Below are 16,759 nucleotides of genomic sequence, written 5' to 3'. Positions count from 1 at the left end.
AGGCTGTCCCTGGCACTGTGCCTGCCTGGGCCCTGCTGTGGCAGCCCCTTCTGTCCCTTCCTGAAGCCCCTCAGTTGACTTTGCTGTGTGTCCCCAGACCTGCCGTGCCAGATAAGTCCTTGCTCCCCGCTGTGAGCCAAGTGCTGTGCTGAGGGCATTGCTCTGCCCTCTCTCTGCCACGTTTTCAGCTCCTGCCCTCGACCTTCAGCTCTCATTTCCCTCTCCGGAACTGGAAGTCCTGCACTGACACCATTAGCCAAAAGCAGTGTTATTTTCCCCATCTTTGCCAAAAGGTGATTCTAGGGATGCCAGGAATGCCGAGCAAGTCAGAGAATGTGCAGGTTGAGTTCAGATGAGTGCCTGAGGCAGGCAGGGCCATGAGGACAAATCCTGGCAGAGCAGCAGCTGTTGGTGAGAATCGCTGTGTGCAGGAATGGAAAAATTAAGCAGATTTCTGTAACTGCCAAGCCTAATTCTTAACTCCCCTGTGAGCACAAGGCACACCGAGAGCCTGGGGCTCTGCTAGGAGGGATTTGTGTAACGTGCACCTAAACCACAGGTCACGTGGAGGCCTTTCCGCTCTCACCCTTGTGGGTGGCAGCGGGCGCAGTTCCGTGGCCATGGCGCAGGGCTTGGCAGGGCCGCTCTGAGCCCCTCGCCATGGCCCTCAGGCGGCTCCTGCAGCAGAACCACACCGCCAACGCCGCGGGCTGCAGCCCCGACGGGCAGCAGGCGCTGCCCACGGCCGGCCGGAGGATGCAGCACTTGGCCAGCACGGTGGGGACGCTGCCCCGCGGGCGCAAGCAGGTACGGGCTGGCTGCGGGGGGCCGGGGCTCCTCCTGCCACCCGGGCGTGACCCAGCAGCGACCGGGCAGGCTCTCTGTGGCCCCCGGTTTCGGGGTGCTGGAAGGATGACTGCCGGGTGCCGTTGGCTGGGCCCGTTTGGGGGCTGGCGATGGGATCTTGGCAGCGCTGGCAGTGTGGGAAGCTCCGCGAGCAGCGAGTGATGGGGTGTCCTGCCCTGCCTGTGGGCTCGGGCTGTGAAGGGCGGCAGCAGCCGAGATCCAGCCCCGGATCAGCTCCTTCTCCATTTCCAGCCCCTCTGAGAGCCAGAGGGGCTCGTGCTGCCTGGGTACTCCCTTAAATGTGCATTTCCCTCAGTCTAGCAGCCTGACCACTGCCCTCTGCTCTGCAGTGCTGACAGAGAGCGCCCACCACAGAGAGCGCTGTTTCCATCTGGATTTGGGGGTGTTTCTGTACAACTATTGGGGCTGTTTGGGCTGTCTCTTTTGCTGGGCTTTCCCCCCAGTACAGCACAGAGCACCACATTGCTGCAGCTTGTTGTGGGATTCCCACAGGACTGTCCTGCTGAGGCTGAGAACCATCAACTGAGCAGTTCCAGCTCTGGACTTTTTGTCTGACATGAAGAAGCCTGAATAGAAAGCGTTTGACACACATTATAGTCTGAAATTAGGATCAGAAAAGTAGTGTGTAATATCTGTGCACTTAAGGTTTCACTTTGTTCAGCCACAGAAACACACTTCATCCTTTTCTTGGTACATGTAGGGAGATAAGGAAAAGCCAGAGCCAGGCTGGTCCTGGGAATGCTGGTGCTGGGTGGCATCAGCTCCCATGGCTGTGGTGGAGCTGCCCTCGGTGTGGCAGAGCAGCCCTTGGTGTGATGGACCCACCCTCGCTGTGACTTGTCCCCCTCAGTGTGGTGGTGGCCGCTGGCAGGGCAGGGTGGTGGTGACGGTTCTGTTGTGGCTGTGGCTGGCAAAGCTGAGTTACAACACCCTTCAGAACCAAGGGCACACTGCAGGGCCCGTCCCCTGTGCGGGGTCCATCACCCTGTGTGCCTCTTCCAGCCCTCCCACCTTCTCTGCAGTGGGTTCTTACACGTGTGGCCTCTCCCTCCTCTCCTTGTCCCTCGACAAGTAACTGCACGCCCATGAAGTCGCTGTTTCTGTAGGAGATCACACTGTGGCACCAGTTGATCCTGCTGAGCCTGAGGCATTGGCTGTTTCAGCTACAGACTTTTCACTGATATTGTCATTCCTCATTCCTGGTTCAATTTTATGGGAAGAATCAATGATCCTGGCTTTTCCCAGAGACCTCTCCAGGCACTGCCTGAAGCAGGGATCCTGGATGTCCGTGTCTGGCTGGGAAATGCTGTGCAGCTGCCACGAGACACCTCAGAGCTCGCTGTCTGCAATCACCTGGGTGCTTTATGCCTCTCCTGGCAGGTGCTCGGTTCATAAATGCCCACAGACTTTTAGAGGAAAGGTACAAAAATGAGGTGAGCTCTCGGTACAACAGAGATGTGATTTGAGCACTGAGCTCAGTGCCAGCATCTGACAGGTGACTTTGACCTCTGGGTGCTTTTCCTCCTGGTCAGAAAGTTCAAGTTCCCATTTGAGGCAGAGGCTGTGTTGGTGCAAGGTGCTGTGGGATGCCACCAGCTGCTTTTAGCTTTTCTCTAAACTACTGATTTTAGCCGTGTGCCTCCAAGAGCCACAGACCTACTGATCCCTGTCCTCTCCCACTTCTGGTCACAGCTTGCCTTAGCCAGATCCAGCTCCTCGGGTGACTCCTCCAAGCCGCAAAGGTACGATTCTATGATTCTAGAGTCACTGTTATTGTTTACTCTGCATGAAATGTGTCCTGGGAATCTTCCCAGCTCAAGTGGGATCAGGGTGCAAGGCAGAGACCAGTAGCCAGTACCTGGGTAATGCAGGTGACCTTTAGTTTGAGTTAGTTTGAGTAAGGAAAGAGGCAGCACCACCACTGCTCCATCAGAGGGACGGCGTGGGGACACCCCACAGGCCCAGGGAGAGGTGATGGTGGGAACACGATGGTTTTGGTTGGACATGCAGGTGCACAGAGCGTGTCACCCCATGTTCACACGGAGCTGTGTGTGTTCTTCCTACAGACACCTCGTTGCAATATTGAAAGAAGATAAAGAGACGTTTGGGTTTGAAATCCAGGTAAGACTTAAATGATAAGATGATTCATTAAAAAAAAAAAATGTGGTGCAGAGTCTTAAGTGTCACATCCTTAAAATCAGGTTAAGGCAGCCCAGAGCAGAGGAAAGTGACTGTCAGATTCTGTGAAACTGGAAGAGCTTACAGCACTGATATAGAACTAGGATGTTTTTCCAAGGATTTTTTCGTAGCAAAGGTCACAGATGAGAATTTCTGGCATTCTCACAAATCAGAGTGTTGAATGTAGGAGAAATCCCATCCAAATCCACATAAGAGGTGATGGCAGTGCCTTCTTGCCTCCATAAGTGAACATTTTTTTGAGAATTGTATATGAAAATGTTGTCATATAAAAGGAGAGAAATAAAAAAGCTCTCTTCAAAAAATACCTTATACTGGCTTTTTGCTACCTCCCTTAACATACATAGAGAGGTAGGTACTTTTGAAGATGCAAAATACTGGTGTATTTTTCAATAAATGACTACTAAGCATAACTTTTGGAGGGGGCTAAATCATATAGGAAGATATTCTGTTCAATGTAGAAGTGAGTAAATCATCAGATATGAAAAACAGAATTTTATCAGGAGTACAGCTAGTGGGAGACTTTTTCCATAGGTTTTTGTGAGAAAGGTAACTTCCTAGATCACCAGGCCAACTGTAGCTAAAAATTATCCCAGGAATAAAGGGATGTAGTTTGGGAGCAGTGGGATCTGCCTGCCAACAGCAGGGCACCTCCAAAGCACTCTCCCAGGGAGAAGCGGTATTTTCAGTGAAATCAGTGCATTAGGAAAAGCTTCACTTTGCCCAGTTTGGGTCTGTGACTAATGAGCAGGGCAGCGCTCGGCTCGTGAACAGAGCAGAGCTTTCAGAAGGGAGGATAATTGAGTCGATTATTGGGCTTTTGTGTAAACTGTCAGGGCAGATTTTCATTGTGTGTGACATTCTGATTAAAAATAATTGTTCCTGGCACATTTTCTTCCCGAACGCACATTTAGCGTGAGCACTTCATAGAAAGTCTGGGCCATGGAAAGGCAGCCTCTGACACTGAGGATAACCATTACTTAGAAGCTGTACTTTCATTACTATGAGTTAAATTTAGGCAAAACAGAATAAGATGATGTGAAACTTTAGGTCTACATCTGCAGGGAGCTCAGGCTTCACTCGCTGCCCATAGTTTAACCAGAAGTCTTACTGCTGGTCCAGGGGCTGGTATCCTGTGTTGGGGGGATTTGGCCAGATGAGCTCTGAACTCACCCGGTCTCCATCCCTTTGTTTCACACTGGCTGAGAAAATTGGGAATGCAGTGTGAGTTGTTCAGCCTGGGTTTGGTGGAGCAGCCGCGGGTTTTCAGGGAGCTCAGCCTCAGTGCTCGGTGCAGGAGGCAGATGTGCCGAGGTATTTGCGTGACACCAGAGGACGTTTTCCTCCCTTGCAAGATCGGGGGGGGGCTGTGGTGACAGCTTTTGCATTTCTCTAAATTCATGTCAGCACCCAAAACCACACGAGGGATTTATGCTTAGAGCTACTTGATGTATATTTAAATACGTAAGTCAAGAACAAAAAGCACTTTTGAGGGGTGCAGGGATGTGTATGGATGATGAGTTTCAGAAGCCAAAATAGCAAGAGTAGGTTCAACTCTTCTTTCTTTTTGGTTCCCATTGCAAACCGAGCTCTCTGGCAGCAGAAGCTGACTCCACACAGCATTCCCAGGGAGGAGGAGTCAAACTCTTGCAAAGCCTCTGTCCCATCCTGCCACCTTCCCATGCCTGGGAACGAGACATCCTTCCAGAAAGCCATCCCCACCCATGCTGACAGATATTTTTTGTTAAAGTTACTGAGTTTTTAATACTGAATAACATACTTGCTTTAAAATTAGTCTATTTTTTTGCAAACACAGCGTACAGGAACCTGTCAGATGTCTGCTGTTCTCTGCCGTACAAATACATTTCTAATTGTTGGGTTATAACATTTTGAGGCTTATCACAGCCCTCTCACTGAAAAAATGTAAAAGACTATTGAGTTTTAAATGGTTTTAATGGCTCCAGTATTGGTAACTCTGTCCCTTTGGCACTAACAGACCGTTAGGTTTCCAAACCAAAATGATTTCTCCTTGGAGGTGTGCACTTGCATCTGCAAAATTCAAGAGGAAAGTCCTGCCCATCTCTCTGGCCTACAGACTGGTAACTATTCATGAGTTTTGCTGCCACCGGAGGCCTTACCCTCCTTTCTCCCTGTCACTGTTATTGTGGAGCAGCTGGAAGACGTGCATGGGCTGCGGATGCTCATTTTGGCCTCCGTGTGTCTCCAACAGGCGACATCCTCGTCAGCATCAACGGCGTCAACACCGAGGGCTTTGGTCACAAGCAGATAGTGGACTTGATAAAGTCTTCAGGGAACTACTTGAGGTGGGTGTCCCTCCTTCAGATGGGATTTGGCTTCATATCCTCTCCTGCTGAAGCCAGCAGAGCTCCTCGTGGTACCCCCAGCCCTGCGCTGTCTCAGAGGCCGAAATCCCTGAGGGCTGGGCTGGGCAGAGCCTCTGCTCGTTGGGGCCACCATCACCTGTTCTCCACAGGCTAGAGACGGTCAATGGGGCCTTGTTCCTGCGGAAAATGGAGCTGGAGGCCAAGCTGCAGGTACTCAAGGTAATGTAATTAATTAGTTATTCTGCTGTTGATGCAGACATGTCATGGTCGATGGGGTCAGGTGTGTGTCCATGGGACTGAGGATCCTGGCAGGGGCTTACACCCAATGGGTCCCCTGCAGCCATCACCCCCAGCACCCCTAGCCCTAGTCCCTGTGATATTATTTTTCCAAAGTCGGGCATAGAGAAGAAATGTGGCTGCAATCCCAGGACTGCCCAGGATAACTTATGCTGGTCAGTTTGGCTGCAGGAATGTCCAGCTGCACGGGGTTCATCAGATCTGTGGGGAGGGGCCTCCTGTGACTGTCCCCAGGCACAGCCTCACCTGTTTGGTTGGTGTTTTTAATCAACTCTGCCGTGATTTATCGTACACCAAGAGCTGACCTGCCACAGAGAGAAGGGAACCATTGCGGGGTGTTGGGTGGCTCGTGGTCCTGGGAGGCTGTAAGGATGCTCCGGGTGTGCTCCCACACAGGGCAGGAATGGTTGGCTGTGCCCCCCCTCGCTACCCTGCAGGACCCAGGGAGGAGGAGTGGGGTGTCCCTTCCCAGTGGGGGTCTGGAGCTGGGGAGGGCTGTGGAACTCAGGGAAGAGGAACGGGGTGCCCATTCCCAGCGGGGTCTCTGGAGCTGTGGAGGAGTGCTGGCACTGTCTGAAGACGGGCTGCATGCTCTCCAGGTTTCAGGCTGCTTCTTTCTAAGTTAGACATGGCCAGTACCTCAGCCAGAGCACTCTGAGCACAAGCAGACTCATATTTTATGGAAGAAATGTGCTGAAGTCCGGTAAAACCGTCACAGTAAAAGCTAGACACACAAGCGTTTCCTGGACGTGACCTGCACTGTTTAGAGACTGTTTTCTTGACAAGTGCTTTGTGCTTCTGCGAAGTGACGGAGCCTCTTCCTTCTCCTCCCCAGCAAGCGCTGCACCAGCGGTGGGGGGAGCTGCGGGCGCTGCTGGCCCGGGAGCGGCACTTGCTGCACGGTACGTCCCGGCTGCCGCGGAAACGGCACTTCTGCAATCCGCCTCTTGCTTCCTTCCCCCCTCCTAATGAAGGCGTGGGGCTGGCCCTGGGAGCGCTTTTGTCCCGACAGTAACGAGCTTTGATGCTGCTTTGACTGATGCAGACCAAGGTGTCTTTGTGTCAGTCCTAGGAAATGAGTTTATGTGGGTGGCGAAGCTTTTTTCCATTCTTAATTTGGGTTTATCAGGGCGGAGGTTTGGTTGGGTTTTTTATGGGCTGCCCAGGGAGCTGGTTTGATTCTGCAATCCCCACTCTGTGGGAAGCACCTCGCAGCCAGAAAGTTTCCCATGTGGAAAGGGGCTGCTCCGTGTGCCAAGGGCTGGGTATGACCCTTCCCCGTGCTGCCGTGGCACCGGCGTCCTGCCCCCGGCCGTGGCGGGTGCCGGTGACTGACGCTCCTCTCTGGCTCCTGCTTCCAGGGAAGGCGAACGACAACGCTCTGCTGGGCGCGCTGGACCTGGAAGAGCCCAGCTCGTGTGGCGGCTGCAGCTCGCCAGGACCCCTCTTCCCGAGCAAGCCCCGCTTCTCCAGCGAGAGCAGCTCCCGCAGCCGGCTGAGCTCGATGACGGTGGGCAGCGAGGACAGCTTCTTCCAGGGCAGCGCCTTCGAGGACTCGGCTGCAGAGAGCCTGAGCCGCCAGTCCAGCGTGGACGATGACTGTGTGTTCCCCCGGGACGGGGACGGTGCCGCCGGGAGGTGCTCCCTGCGCAGGAACCGCAGCATCAGCCTGGCCAGCAGCGGCTCCATGTCCCCGCTCTGGGAGAGCAGCAGCTACTCCAGTAGTTTTGGGACCCTCCCGCGGAAAAGCAGGAGAGCCAGTGTCCGGAAGCATCTTCTGAAATTCATTCCAGGGTTTCACCGGGCGGTGGAAGAGGAAGAAAGTCGTGTCTGACGTCACACGTGTCACCCTCGATGTCCGGGCTCTGCCCGTGGGACCGAGGCAGCCCCTCGCCCCGGGCACTCCGTGGGTGAAGGGCGGTGGCACGGCAGGGCACTCCTGCGGACAACAGCACTGATGAGATTTACACGGCTCTGGGCGTTTAATTATTTTCATTTTTAATCAGGGCACGCTGTGGACCTCTTCATTAACGTGAGAAATGTGAAGAACCTTTGCAGAACTTCCTCAGCGAACTTTAGTGTTAATAAGAGTTTTTAATTGAATGCGAAATTGATAGCTATTTATTTCCTGTTACTGGAGTCAGTGGCTTCCAAAGGTCTTTAATAAAGCAAGTGCTTCTACTAAAACCAGTGACAGAGTCACGTTGGGAAGAGGAGGGAGCCCTGAGCAGGCAAAGAGAGCCCAGGCAGTGATGTTCTGGCATCTCCTGGCAGCCTTTGTACAAACCCTGCAATAACCTGGTGTATCGGTTTCATCTGACCAGCTGCAATCTCTGCCAGGTGTTGATATTCCATGTCATGCCAAGCTATCTTATTCCAGGGGATTTGAGGTAGAAAGGACCCTCCTGAGCATGTACATGCCCCCAGGTTCTTCTGCAGAGCTAGTGCAGGGGAAGACAGTGGTGTCTGTGTGCTGCTGCCCCGAGCAGCTCCGTGTGTCCAGCAGATATGGAACTCTTTAAGGCAAGAGAAGTAAAGACACAGCCTTGTCCTGCAGGGATGAGCAGGATTGCTCTGTGCTGGCTGCACTGGCAGGTCAGTGGGTCTCAGCGACCTTCCTGGAATGCTGTGCTCGCAATCTGCTCCCTCAGCACTCCAGGGGCTGCAGGAGCTGCCCCTTGGGCCTGTGTTCCCACTGCTCACAGCAGGAGGATCATTACCTGCCCACATTTCTCCAGGATCAGAGGCCTCAGGCAGCAAGGATGGTGTGAGAGTGTGTGGGAAGTGATTCAATAACTATGGGCACAGATGTGGGGGAAAAGGGAAATTTTCCCTCCCTCTCAGTGTACAGAAACAGGCTGTTTGTTCAGCCCGAGCAGCCTAATGATGTTTTTCAAATACAACTGGAAGCATTTTGATATGATTCAAAGACCTTGTGTGACTCACTCGCCTGTTGCCCGGGCAGCCTGGGTGGCTGTACCCTGGGTACCGCTGTGCCAGGGTTTCCTGGGCTTGTCAGGAACTGCAGGATAAATCCAATAGCTTCCCTCTGAGATGAGCTCCAAACAGACACAGCCTGTTCCCAACACTCCTCTAAGGCATGAACGCTGCTAAGCCAGCAGAGCCAAGTACTGGCCTCTGGAAATGAGTAAGTAGCTGGAAATACAGCAGGTCTCTGGGAGAGCTGGAGGGCACTCGGGGGACCTGGAGGTCAGTCAGAGGACCTGGAGGGCACTCAGGAGACTTGGAGGTCAGTCAGAGGACCTGGAGGGCACTCAGGAGACTTGGAGGTCAGTCAGAGGACCTGGAGGGCACTCAGGGGATCTGGAGGTCAGTCAGAGGACCTGGAGAGCAGCCAGGAGACCTGGAGGGCACTCAGGGGAGCCAGAGGACAATCAGGAGGGCAGCTCATGCAGTTTGTACATGTGGGAAGATGTCCTGTCCGTGTTGTTAGACTGAGGGTCTGCAGTTCAGTCTGGAAGCTCCCCTGCTGTGAATCCACCCCAGCCCCTGGGCCCAGAGTGGGGCTCTGCTCCAACACCCACATGGAGCTGATGCCCGTTCCCAGCCCAGGCTGGGGTATTTCAGGTGGACTCTGGAGCTCATCACTAGGCATCAAGTTTTTCACCTGTGATTTGCTGTCTCAAGAAAATTTTACTTTTTGTTGCCAGTGGCACCAGCTAAAAGGAGAAAAAAAAAGGAGAGATTGGTTCTATTTGCCCAAAATGTTGACTTAAAGGCAGATGTAGGGGTGTCTGAAAGCAACTGGGACAGAAAAACCAGAACATCTGGTGAGGGTAGGTACATTGCCCAAAGAGAATGAACAGCTGCAGCACTGAGAAAGGGACCTTAAATTACTGAAGTTTTACAGTCTGAAGTTGTGATTCCTTTGATTTGGAAGGTTAATTTGCCACACCTTGGGAGACTTGGGCTTGCTGTGAGTGTGGAAAGTCTCTCTCAAGAAAGACCAAACAAGTGATGCCCTCCCAGCAGTGGTGAGAGCACACTTTGGGTGCTGCAAGATGACAGTGTGACATGGCCACAGTCACAAACAGGATGTGGGTGACAAGTGCCTGTGTGGGCACTGAGCTCTGCAGGGCCCCAGCCTGCGGGGGAGGAAGGAGCTCACAGACCAACCTGACTGCTCAGAGAGCAAAGCAACTGCTACAGCTCTGTAAAAAGCATTTCTCCTTGCAGAGAGGACTCCAGGAGGATCCTGCTCTGCCTGCTGGGAGCGGGGCAGGAGGAGGGGGGTGTACAGGCAGTGTGACGTGGTGATACCAGGGTTTGGGGTTGGGGCTCCAGGTGCTCTGGACCTCCAGCAGTGGAGGGGTTCTCACTGATCATGGGAGCGTTGGAGACTCAACAGCCAAGAGAAACCTTTTCTCTTCTTATTCCCAACAGCGAAGGGACTGCCTTTTCTTCTCTTATCCCCTGTTGGCAAAGTGGATTATGTGAGTTTACTTCAGTGAGAACTGCATCTGCTCTGAACAGTGCTATTGCTTTTTAAATTTGAATTAATTGCTGAATGCTACAGAGACTGACCTTGTAAGGGTGCTTACCTGCTCATCTGAGTCTTGCCTAGTGCCTAGACCCTCCCACTGGGTCCCTACCCCCTGTGTGCCATCCTGCTCTGTGATCAGGGACAGCAGATCTCACCTCCCACGTGCCATTCTGCTCCTCTGGTTGCTGCAGCCACCCCCGGCTCTTGCTTTCCCCGTTGGCTGCTGGGCCGTGCTCCCGTGTGGCAGCAGCTGGTTGTGCCCAGCTCTCTCGGCTCTGAGCAGGTCACACACGAGGTCATCGCAGGCAGCTGAGTTTGCCCCAGTGCTGCAAGGCAAAGGGGAGTCACACCTTATCCACAGACAGATCCAGGAATGTGTTGCTGTGCTCCTGGCTCAGACTGGCTCTCACTGCTCTGCTGTGCCACACCAGATAGGCAAGAATAAAAGCTTTTTCTTCTTGAAAGGCTTGAAGAGGCAGAAATCCACCCCCCTGAGTTTGTGTAAAAGGAATGTTTCCCTGCTCTTGAGAGGTGGCTTTGCCCAGCTGTTTACAAACAGCTGCCTGTGGTGGGAAGAACCTGCAGCTGCTGTTTCCTGGGGGAAAAGTTAAAATCCTGAAATTTTCTGTTGAAGAGGAAGTCCAAGATACGTTTTTTCATATATAGAAGGTATGATAGAATGAAAAGAACAGTTACAGTATCATTTAGGTTGGAAAGGATCTCTAAGATCATGCAGTCCAAATGCTTGGATGTAGCTTGTTGACATGATCCACGGGAGTGTTCCTCTGGGTGTTTAAGCCAAATGTAATCCCTTAATCCCTCCTGGCTATGTGCAGGAGTGGGAATGTTTGGCTCCAATACCACCGTGCCTGTCATCCTGCCCTGGCTGTCAGGTGGCATCTCCCATGGTGACCCTGGGTATGTGGCTTCTGCTCTAGAGCTGCTCCAGAGCCTGTGCAGGTCCGTGTGCTCCCCTGGGCTGCCCAGTGTGTGCATGAGCTGCTCCTGGAAACCTGAGGCTGGAGCAGGAACTGGGGAGCAGAGACTTGATGACAGAGGAGCCTACAGAGCTCTCCCAACACCCTGCCAACAAACACAGAATCCTAGAATGGCTTGGGTTGGAAGGGATCTTTAAGATCTCTTGATGAACCCCCTCTGCCATGGGCACTCTGCCAACACTGTGCCATGGCAGCCCCTTCCTCTTTCTGGAATGGACTCTCACTGTTTTCCTCACTGACAATCAGATCCCCGCTGTGCCCTGATGCCTCTGGATGCTCAGGTGTTGTGTCTGAGATTTTAGCAAAGGACAGCTGGAACAGAAACTTCTTGTGGCGCAGGTCACAGGGAAGATGGTTTATGTGACTGATGCAAATGGTGCCTCGAGCATGGGGCACTCGTCTGGGAAAGGTGACTCCTCAGGGCTGGTGTGTAACCAACAGATGGCACCAGGAAATACCCAAAATTCTGTCAGTATCTTTCTGCAATCAAGAAGTCAGGGATATGGAAGTAGCTTGGTAAAAAAAAAAAAAAAAAAAAAAAGCCTATATATTATATATATATATAAAAGATATTTATAACTCCCTGACAGAAGAGTGGAGCCAGGTGGAGGTCGGGCTCTGGTCCCGGGGAACAAGTCACAGGATAAGGGGACGCAGTCTCAGGTTGCACCAGGGGAGGTTCAGGTTGGATATCAGGGAAAATTCCTTAATAGAAAAAGTTGTCCAGCCCTGGCACAGCTGCCCAGGGCAGTGGTGGAGTCCCTGTCCCTGGAGGGATTTAAAAGCCCTGTGGATGTGGCAAATGGGGACCTGGGTTAGTGGTGGCCTGGGCAGTGCTGGGAGATGGTTGGACTCGATGATCTCAGAGGGCTTTTCCAACCCGAATGATTCAGTGATTCAATAATGACCAAAAGGAACCTTCTCCTCTCCAGCCACCAGACCTTGCTGGGTACCCAGCCTCTCCTCCTGAGGGCACCAACTTCTGCATGTTGTCAACTCACTTCCAAACATCATCATCCATTTTTCTTGGAAAAATTTTGCCAGCAAAGGGTGGATTTTATAAATCAATTACACCAAACTCATTTAAAAACAATAATGAAAAGTTGTTGATTTAAAGACACAAACTCACAGATTAACAAAACCAGTGGAAAGACTTTGGGTCCATTTCTAATCAAGGGCTGAACTCGACAAGAGGATTTCCAAGCCCTAAAGCCCAAAGACATCAGAAATGTTGCATTGTACAAACACAGAATGTCATTCACAGCAGGAGATTACACTCTTACATAAACCTGGCTTTGGGCACGAGGGTTGAGACGAGTTCAACTGTGGCCAGAAATGCCCTTGTGCTGCTCGGGTGATCCTCCTGCTTCCCTCTGCAAAACACTCTCCTCACTCCTACTAGACTTAGGTCCAAGTGATGGTCACTGATAGAGCCATGGAATGGTTTGGGTTGGGAGGGGCCTTAAAGCCCGTGCAGTCCCACCCCCTGCCATGGGCAGGGACACCTTCCGCTGTCCCAGGTTGCTCCAAGCCCCGTCCAACCTGGCCTTGGACACTTCCAGGGACCCAGGGGCAGCCACAGCTTCTCTGGGCAGTGCTGCCTGTCCACGGCACGTGGGTGGGCGTGGGCCGAGCGTGGCATCGCGCCGTGTGCGGGGCATGTGCCCGCCCGGCCGGGCTGTGCCCCCTCAGGGCAAAATACTGCCATTGTGTGCCCGCAGCAGGGCGAGGTTCAGCGGCACAAACCCCACGGGGAATGTTAAGCCGGTTAGGTGGCAGGGCGCTGGGGAAGTGGTCACCCTCCGGGGATTAGGGGTCGGAACAATGGCCGTCCCTGTGACCAGCAGGGACACAAAGGGCCATTGTGCCCGGAGCACAAACTCCTGTTCATTCCCGCGGGGCTGACATGCCCACAGCCCCGCTCTCCGGGCCAGCACAAAAGCTTCCTTGCTTCAGATTGTTTGTTTATGTAAATTATAATGGTGCGTTTAATTATGCAACGGGCAGAGCCTCAGCGACAAGGGAGGTGCTGATTGGGCTGGCAAGCCCCGGGCACAGCGGATGGTGCGGCCGCGGAGCCGGCACAGGAGACGCGCCTGGACCATCGGAGCGGGGGAGCAGACCCCGGGGCGCAGGGGTGAGGAGAGCACTCCCCACCCCGGGGCGCAGCAGTGGGGCCCCGGAGTGCTCGGCCCCCGTCGGTGGGCACGGCACGGCAGGGCAGGACACGGCCCTCAGCATGACAGAAGAAGTGCCCGCAGCAGCCACCATGCCGGCGTGCAACGGGAGCGTTCCCCCGGGGGACGGCCCGCTCCAGGGCATCGGCGGGATCGACCAGACACCAAAATCTGCTGGGACGGTCCCGTGTGCAAACGTGGGAACCAGCTCTGATGCTCCACCTGCAAAGGAAGCTCCGGAGGAAAACAGAAATTCATTGGCAGAGGACATCGCTCCGGGGGATTCTGCTGGAGAGAAGCCGTGCCGAGGTACCGTATGGGGCTGCTTGGCTCTTGAGAGTTGGGAGAGAAAAGCTCTGGTTTTTCTATAGCCTGATGAATAACGGGACATGCTGTGCATGTGAGTCAAAATTCCTAACCTACGGTAGCTGTAACAGCGACTCGGAGTATTTCCGGGGACACATTTGAGGGACTAGTTTGTAACTAAAGAAACGAACGATTTCTAAATCTGCTCTGAAAATCTGACAATCTGCAGCCATTAAAACCTGATTGCTCCATGAGCCCATGTCTTCCACTTTGTGTTTCCCAAAGAAAAGCGAGAGGAGAAGGATGGGATGCTACAGCAGGGAGCAGCGGACATCCAGGACACAGGGACCGATGGCCAGGGATCAGAGGAAGGTAATGCAAAACACTGTCTGATGTGGGGTTTCCCTGACACGTAGCAATGAGTGGCCTTCAAAAGTCAGTGGATATAGGTGGTTATTAATTTTTTTTAATTGGGTCAGACCCTTCTATTCCAGAGAGCAGTGACTCATTTCTCACATGCGGAGTTGCTGCACCTTAGAAACCACGGCTGGTATCTTCCTTCCTGAGGTTTTGCATATCTCCATGACCATGGGGTATCAAAGCAATGTGGGGTCTTTGACCAGGAGATCCCCAAAAGCTTTGTAAGGTTGGGAGATGCTATGTCTTCTGCTTCATGCCCAGAGGAGAACCTTGGGAGGCTGCTGGAGGCCTCAAAACCCAGACTCTTTTCCTGCCTGATTTATCAAGCGTTGAATCCCATTTCAGAGAACCATGGGGTTATCTGCAGAAAATTGCTCTGCTAAACACTTGCTCCTCAGTTTCACTCTGCTCATTTCTGGGTGAAAATGGCAGAAATCCGTGGGAGCCAGGGCTGGAGCCTCAGCCGTGTCCTGGTGAGCGGGGCTGCGGGGGTTCACTGCCCGCCCCGGTCCCGAGTTAAAATGTACTGGCTATATACATAGATTAACATATTTAATTACACTATGCAAACTGCAGCTACTTCTCCAAAAGGAGCAGTATTCTATGGAGTATTACTAGAGGATGAGTATTTTATGGAGTGTTACTAAAGGAGGAAAGCCACATTTCTCCAAGGGGGGCTCCAGGCATTATTCTTTTCTGTGTCTCCCACCAGTGGGCTCCTGCCTGTCTCTTTGGCTTTGGCAGTGGTGGGACAAGGGCACAGGGCCAGGGGCTGCTAGAGATGCTCTCCCCTGAGCTTTGAAGGTGGCTCTAAAAGAGGAACAGGCTGTGCCCTGCAAACGGAAACTGCTTGCATTAAGAAAAGGGAAAATATCTGAATATTTGTCATGGACAAATTAATATTTTGTAGCAACCACCTAGGCTGTGAGGAGGTGAATCATGGTGGAGGCTTTCCCACTTAGAGCTGACATCCATATTCCAGCTGTGCTGCTTTAGGAGCGCACAATAAAACCTATTAAAGGATCTCTCAAGGCTCCCCCCGGCCCCGCCCCTCAACCACAAGCACTTTATCTTGAAATTGCAGGCAGCTTTTTAGTACCCAACCAATTTAGTCTAATTAATACTCTGGACCCCACAGGCAAAATGTTGAATAGACCATTTGTTGCGACACTAAAGCATCATTACCGGCAGAGACGTGCCAAACAGGACAAATGGGAGATGGCCATGGCAGCCGGGGCGGCCACCGCTGAGGGAGGGACACGTCCCAGGGGGCACAGCTGGGCACTGCGTGCAGAACGGCTCCCGTCCCCCTGCCTTTCCCTTCTCCTTTCCTTTCCCTTTCCCTTTCCCTTTCCCTTTCCCTTTCCCTTTCCCTTTCCCTTTCCCTTTCCCTTTCCCTTTCCCTCCCCTTGGTGGGAATGGGGGTAGAACAGAGAGAGGCATTAAGAAAGGGGGCCAGCCTGGCGGTGCAGGGCTCCCCTCACCCTCTGGGGGGTGGGGGCTCTGGGGTCACCCCCGGAACCCGCAGGGGTTCCCCGTGGGGTGCCGACCCCTCCTCACCCGCACCCTCCGTGTCACGCAGGGCCGGGCGGCACAGAGGGGCTGCCGGTGGGCACGGGGGAGCCACCGGTGCCAACAGCCAGTCCCAGCGGGGAGGCAGAGGAGAGCCGGGCAGCCAGGGCTGATCCCAGAGGGGACGTGGCCGAGGAGGATGCGGAGGATGCAGAGGAGGAGGACACCGAGGAGGACGAGGTTCAGGTGATCGAAATCAAGAAGGAGGACAGCGAGGCGTCCCGCCTGCAGCAGGACAGCTGCAAGGAGCCGTCTGCCCCTGCCAGCCCTGGCTGCAACTCCCCGCTGGAGAAACCCGGGGAGCAGCCCAGCCTGGGCAAAAAGAATGACATCTCCAGACACAGCTATTCCAGATACAACACAATCTCCTACCGGAGGATCCGGAAAGGAAACACCAAACAGCGGATCGATGAGTTTGAATCCATGATGCACTTATGAACTGAGGGGGAATTGCCCAATGCACCAAACCTTCTCTCCGGGTTTGGGTTTATTTTGTTCCCCCAAGACATGTCTCTTCACACAACGTGAGGTCACTGCTTTTCTCCTTTTTGTACGTGATTTATAATACACTGTGAAAATTTAACATCTTGGCTTTGACAGGGGCAGAGGTGTCCATAGTGCAGGAAAATAAATAATCAGTTTGCTAAATACAAACCCATTTGATTTTAAGGTTATCCTCTTTTTTTCTCTTCAACTATATAACCGTGTTCAGACCACAGGACGGCCCGAACTGGCCGGGCTCCTCTGGCTGCCGACGCACACGTGTCCTGTGCCGTCAGCTCGCCCTAATGAGCTGGCAGTGGGTGGCACTGGCCAGGGCTGGGGAACAGTAAGAGACAACTCTTGGCAATCCCCCCATTCTGCTGTGCATCCGTGCTGGTGCTTGACAGCGCCCCGACAGCCACTGTCCGTGCCCAACTCGTGCTGCAGGGATGGACTGGCATCCCGGGCAGACGCCAGTGTGGGAATGAAGATGAGAAGGCACTGAGGACCCTGAGCCCTCCCTGCTGCCCCTCACACCTCCCGTGGTGTGACTGTCAGCACCAGGTAGGTCTGGCACACATGAGGTCAGAGGTG

General features: G+C 53.3%; 2 protein-coding genes across 2 annotated transcripts; both read left to right on the top strand.

Moving 5' to 3' along the window:
• Nucleotides 1–572: 572 nt before the first annotated feature.
• On the top strand, nt 573–7,892 carry LOC113994986 (cytohesin 1 interacting protein). The gene is made up of 8 exons (XM_027734604.2): nt 573–807; nt 2,560–2,609; nt 2,934–2,988; nt 5,060–5,162; nt 5,294–5,387; nt 5,558–5,627; nt 6,541–6,607; nt 7,067–7,892. Exons 1-8 carry the CDS (start codon nt 661–663, stop codon nt 7,537–7,539), a joined length of 1,059 nt encoding a protein of 352 aa, XP_027590405.1. The 5' UTR covers nt 573–660; the 3' UTR covers nt 7,540–7,892.
• Nucleotides 7,893–13,220: 5,328 nt separating this feature from the next.
• On the top strand, nt 13,221–16,340 carry ERMN (ermin). The gene is made up of 3 exons (XM_027734605.2): nt 13,221–13,693; nt 13,976–14,062; nt 15,693–16,340. Exons 1-3 carry the CDS (start codon nt 13,447–13,449, stop codon nt 16,118–16,120), a joined length of 762 nt encoding a protein of 253 aa, XP_027590406.1. The 5' UTR covers nt 13,221–13,446; the 3' UTR covers nt 16,121–16,340.
• Nucleotides 16,341–16,759: the final 419 nt, after the last annotated feature.

This window comes from Pipra filicauda, unplaced genomic scaffold (genome assembly GCF_003945595.2).
Source record: "Pipra filicauda isolate LSUMZ 115617 unplaced genomic scaffold, ASM394559v2 scaffold196_size3971931_pilon, whole genome shotgun sequence".
Lineage (NCBI taxonomy): Eukaryota > Metazoa > Chordata > Aves > Passeriformes > Pipridae > Pipra > Pipra filicauda.
This window is presented reverse-complemented; position numbering and strand designations above follow the sequence as displayed.

Coding starts and splice junctions, on each gene's coding strand:
- LOC113994986 (XM_027734604.2), top strand. CDS start 661: ATGGCCCTCAGGCGGCTCCTGCAGCAGAACCACACCGCCAACGCCGCG. Junction 5,163..5,293: donor TCTCTCTGGCCTACAGACTG/GTAACTATTCAT, acceptor TGTCTCCAACAG/GCGACATCCTCGTCAGCATC. Junction 5,628..6,540: donor CCAAGCTGCAGGTACTCAAG/GTAATGTAATTA, acceptor TCTCCTCCCCAG/CAAGCGCTGCACCAGCGGTG.
- ERMN (XM_027734605.2), top strand. CDS start 13,447: ATGACAGAAGAAGTGCCCGCAGCAGCCACCATGCCGGCGTGCAACGGG. Junction 13,694..13,975: donor TGGAGAGAAGCCGTGCCGAG/GTACCGTATGGG, acceptor TGTTTCCCAAAG/AAAAGCGAGAGGAGAAGGAT. Junction 14,063..15,692: donor TGGCCAGGGATCAGAGGAAG/GTAATGCAAAAC, acceptor CGTGTCACGCAG/GGCCGGGCGGCACAGAGGGG.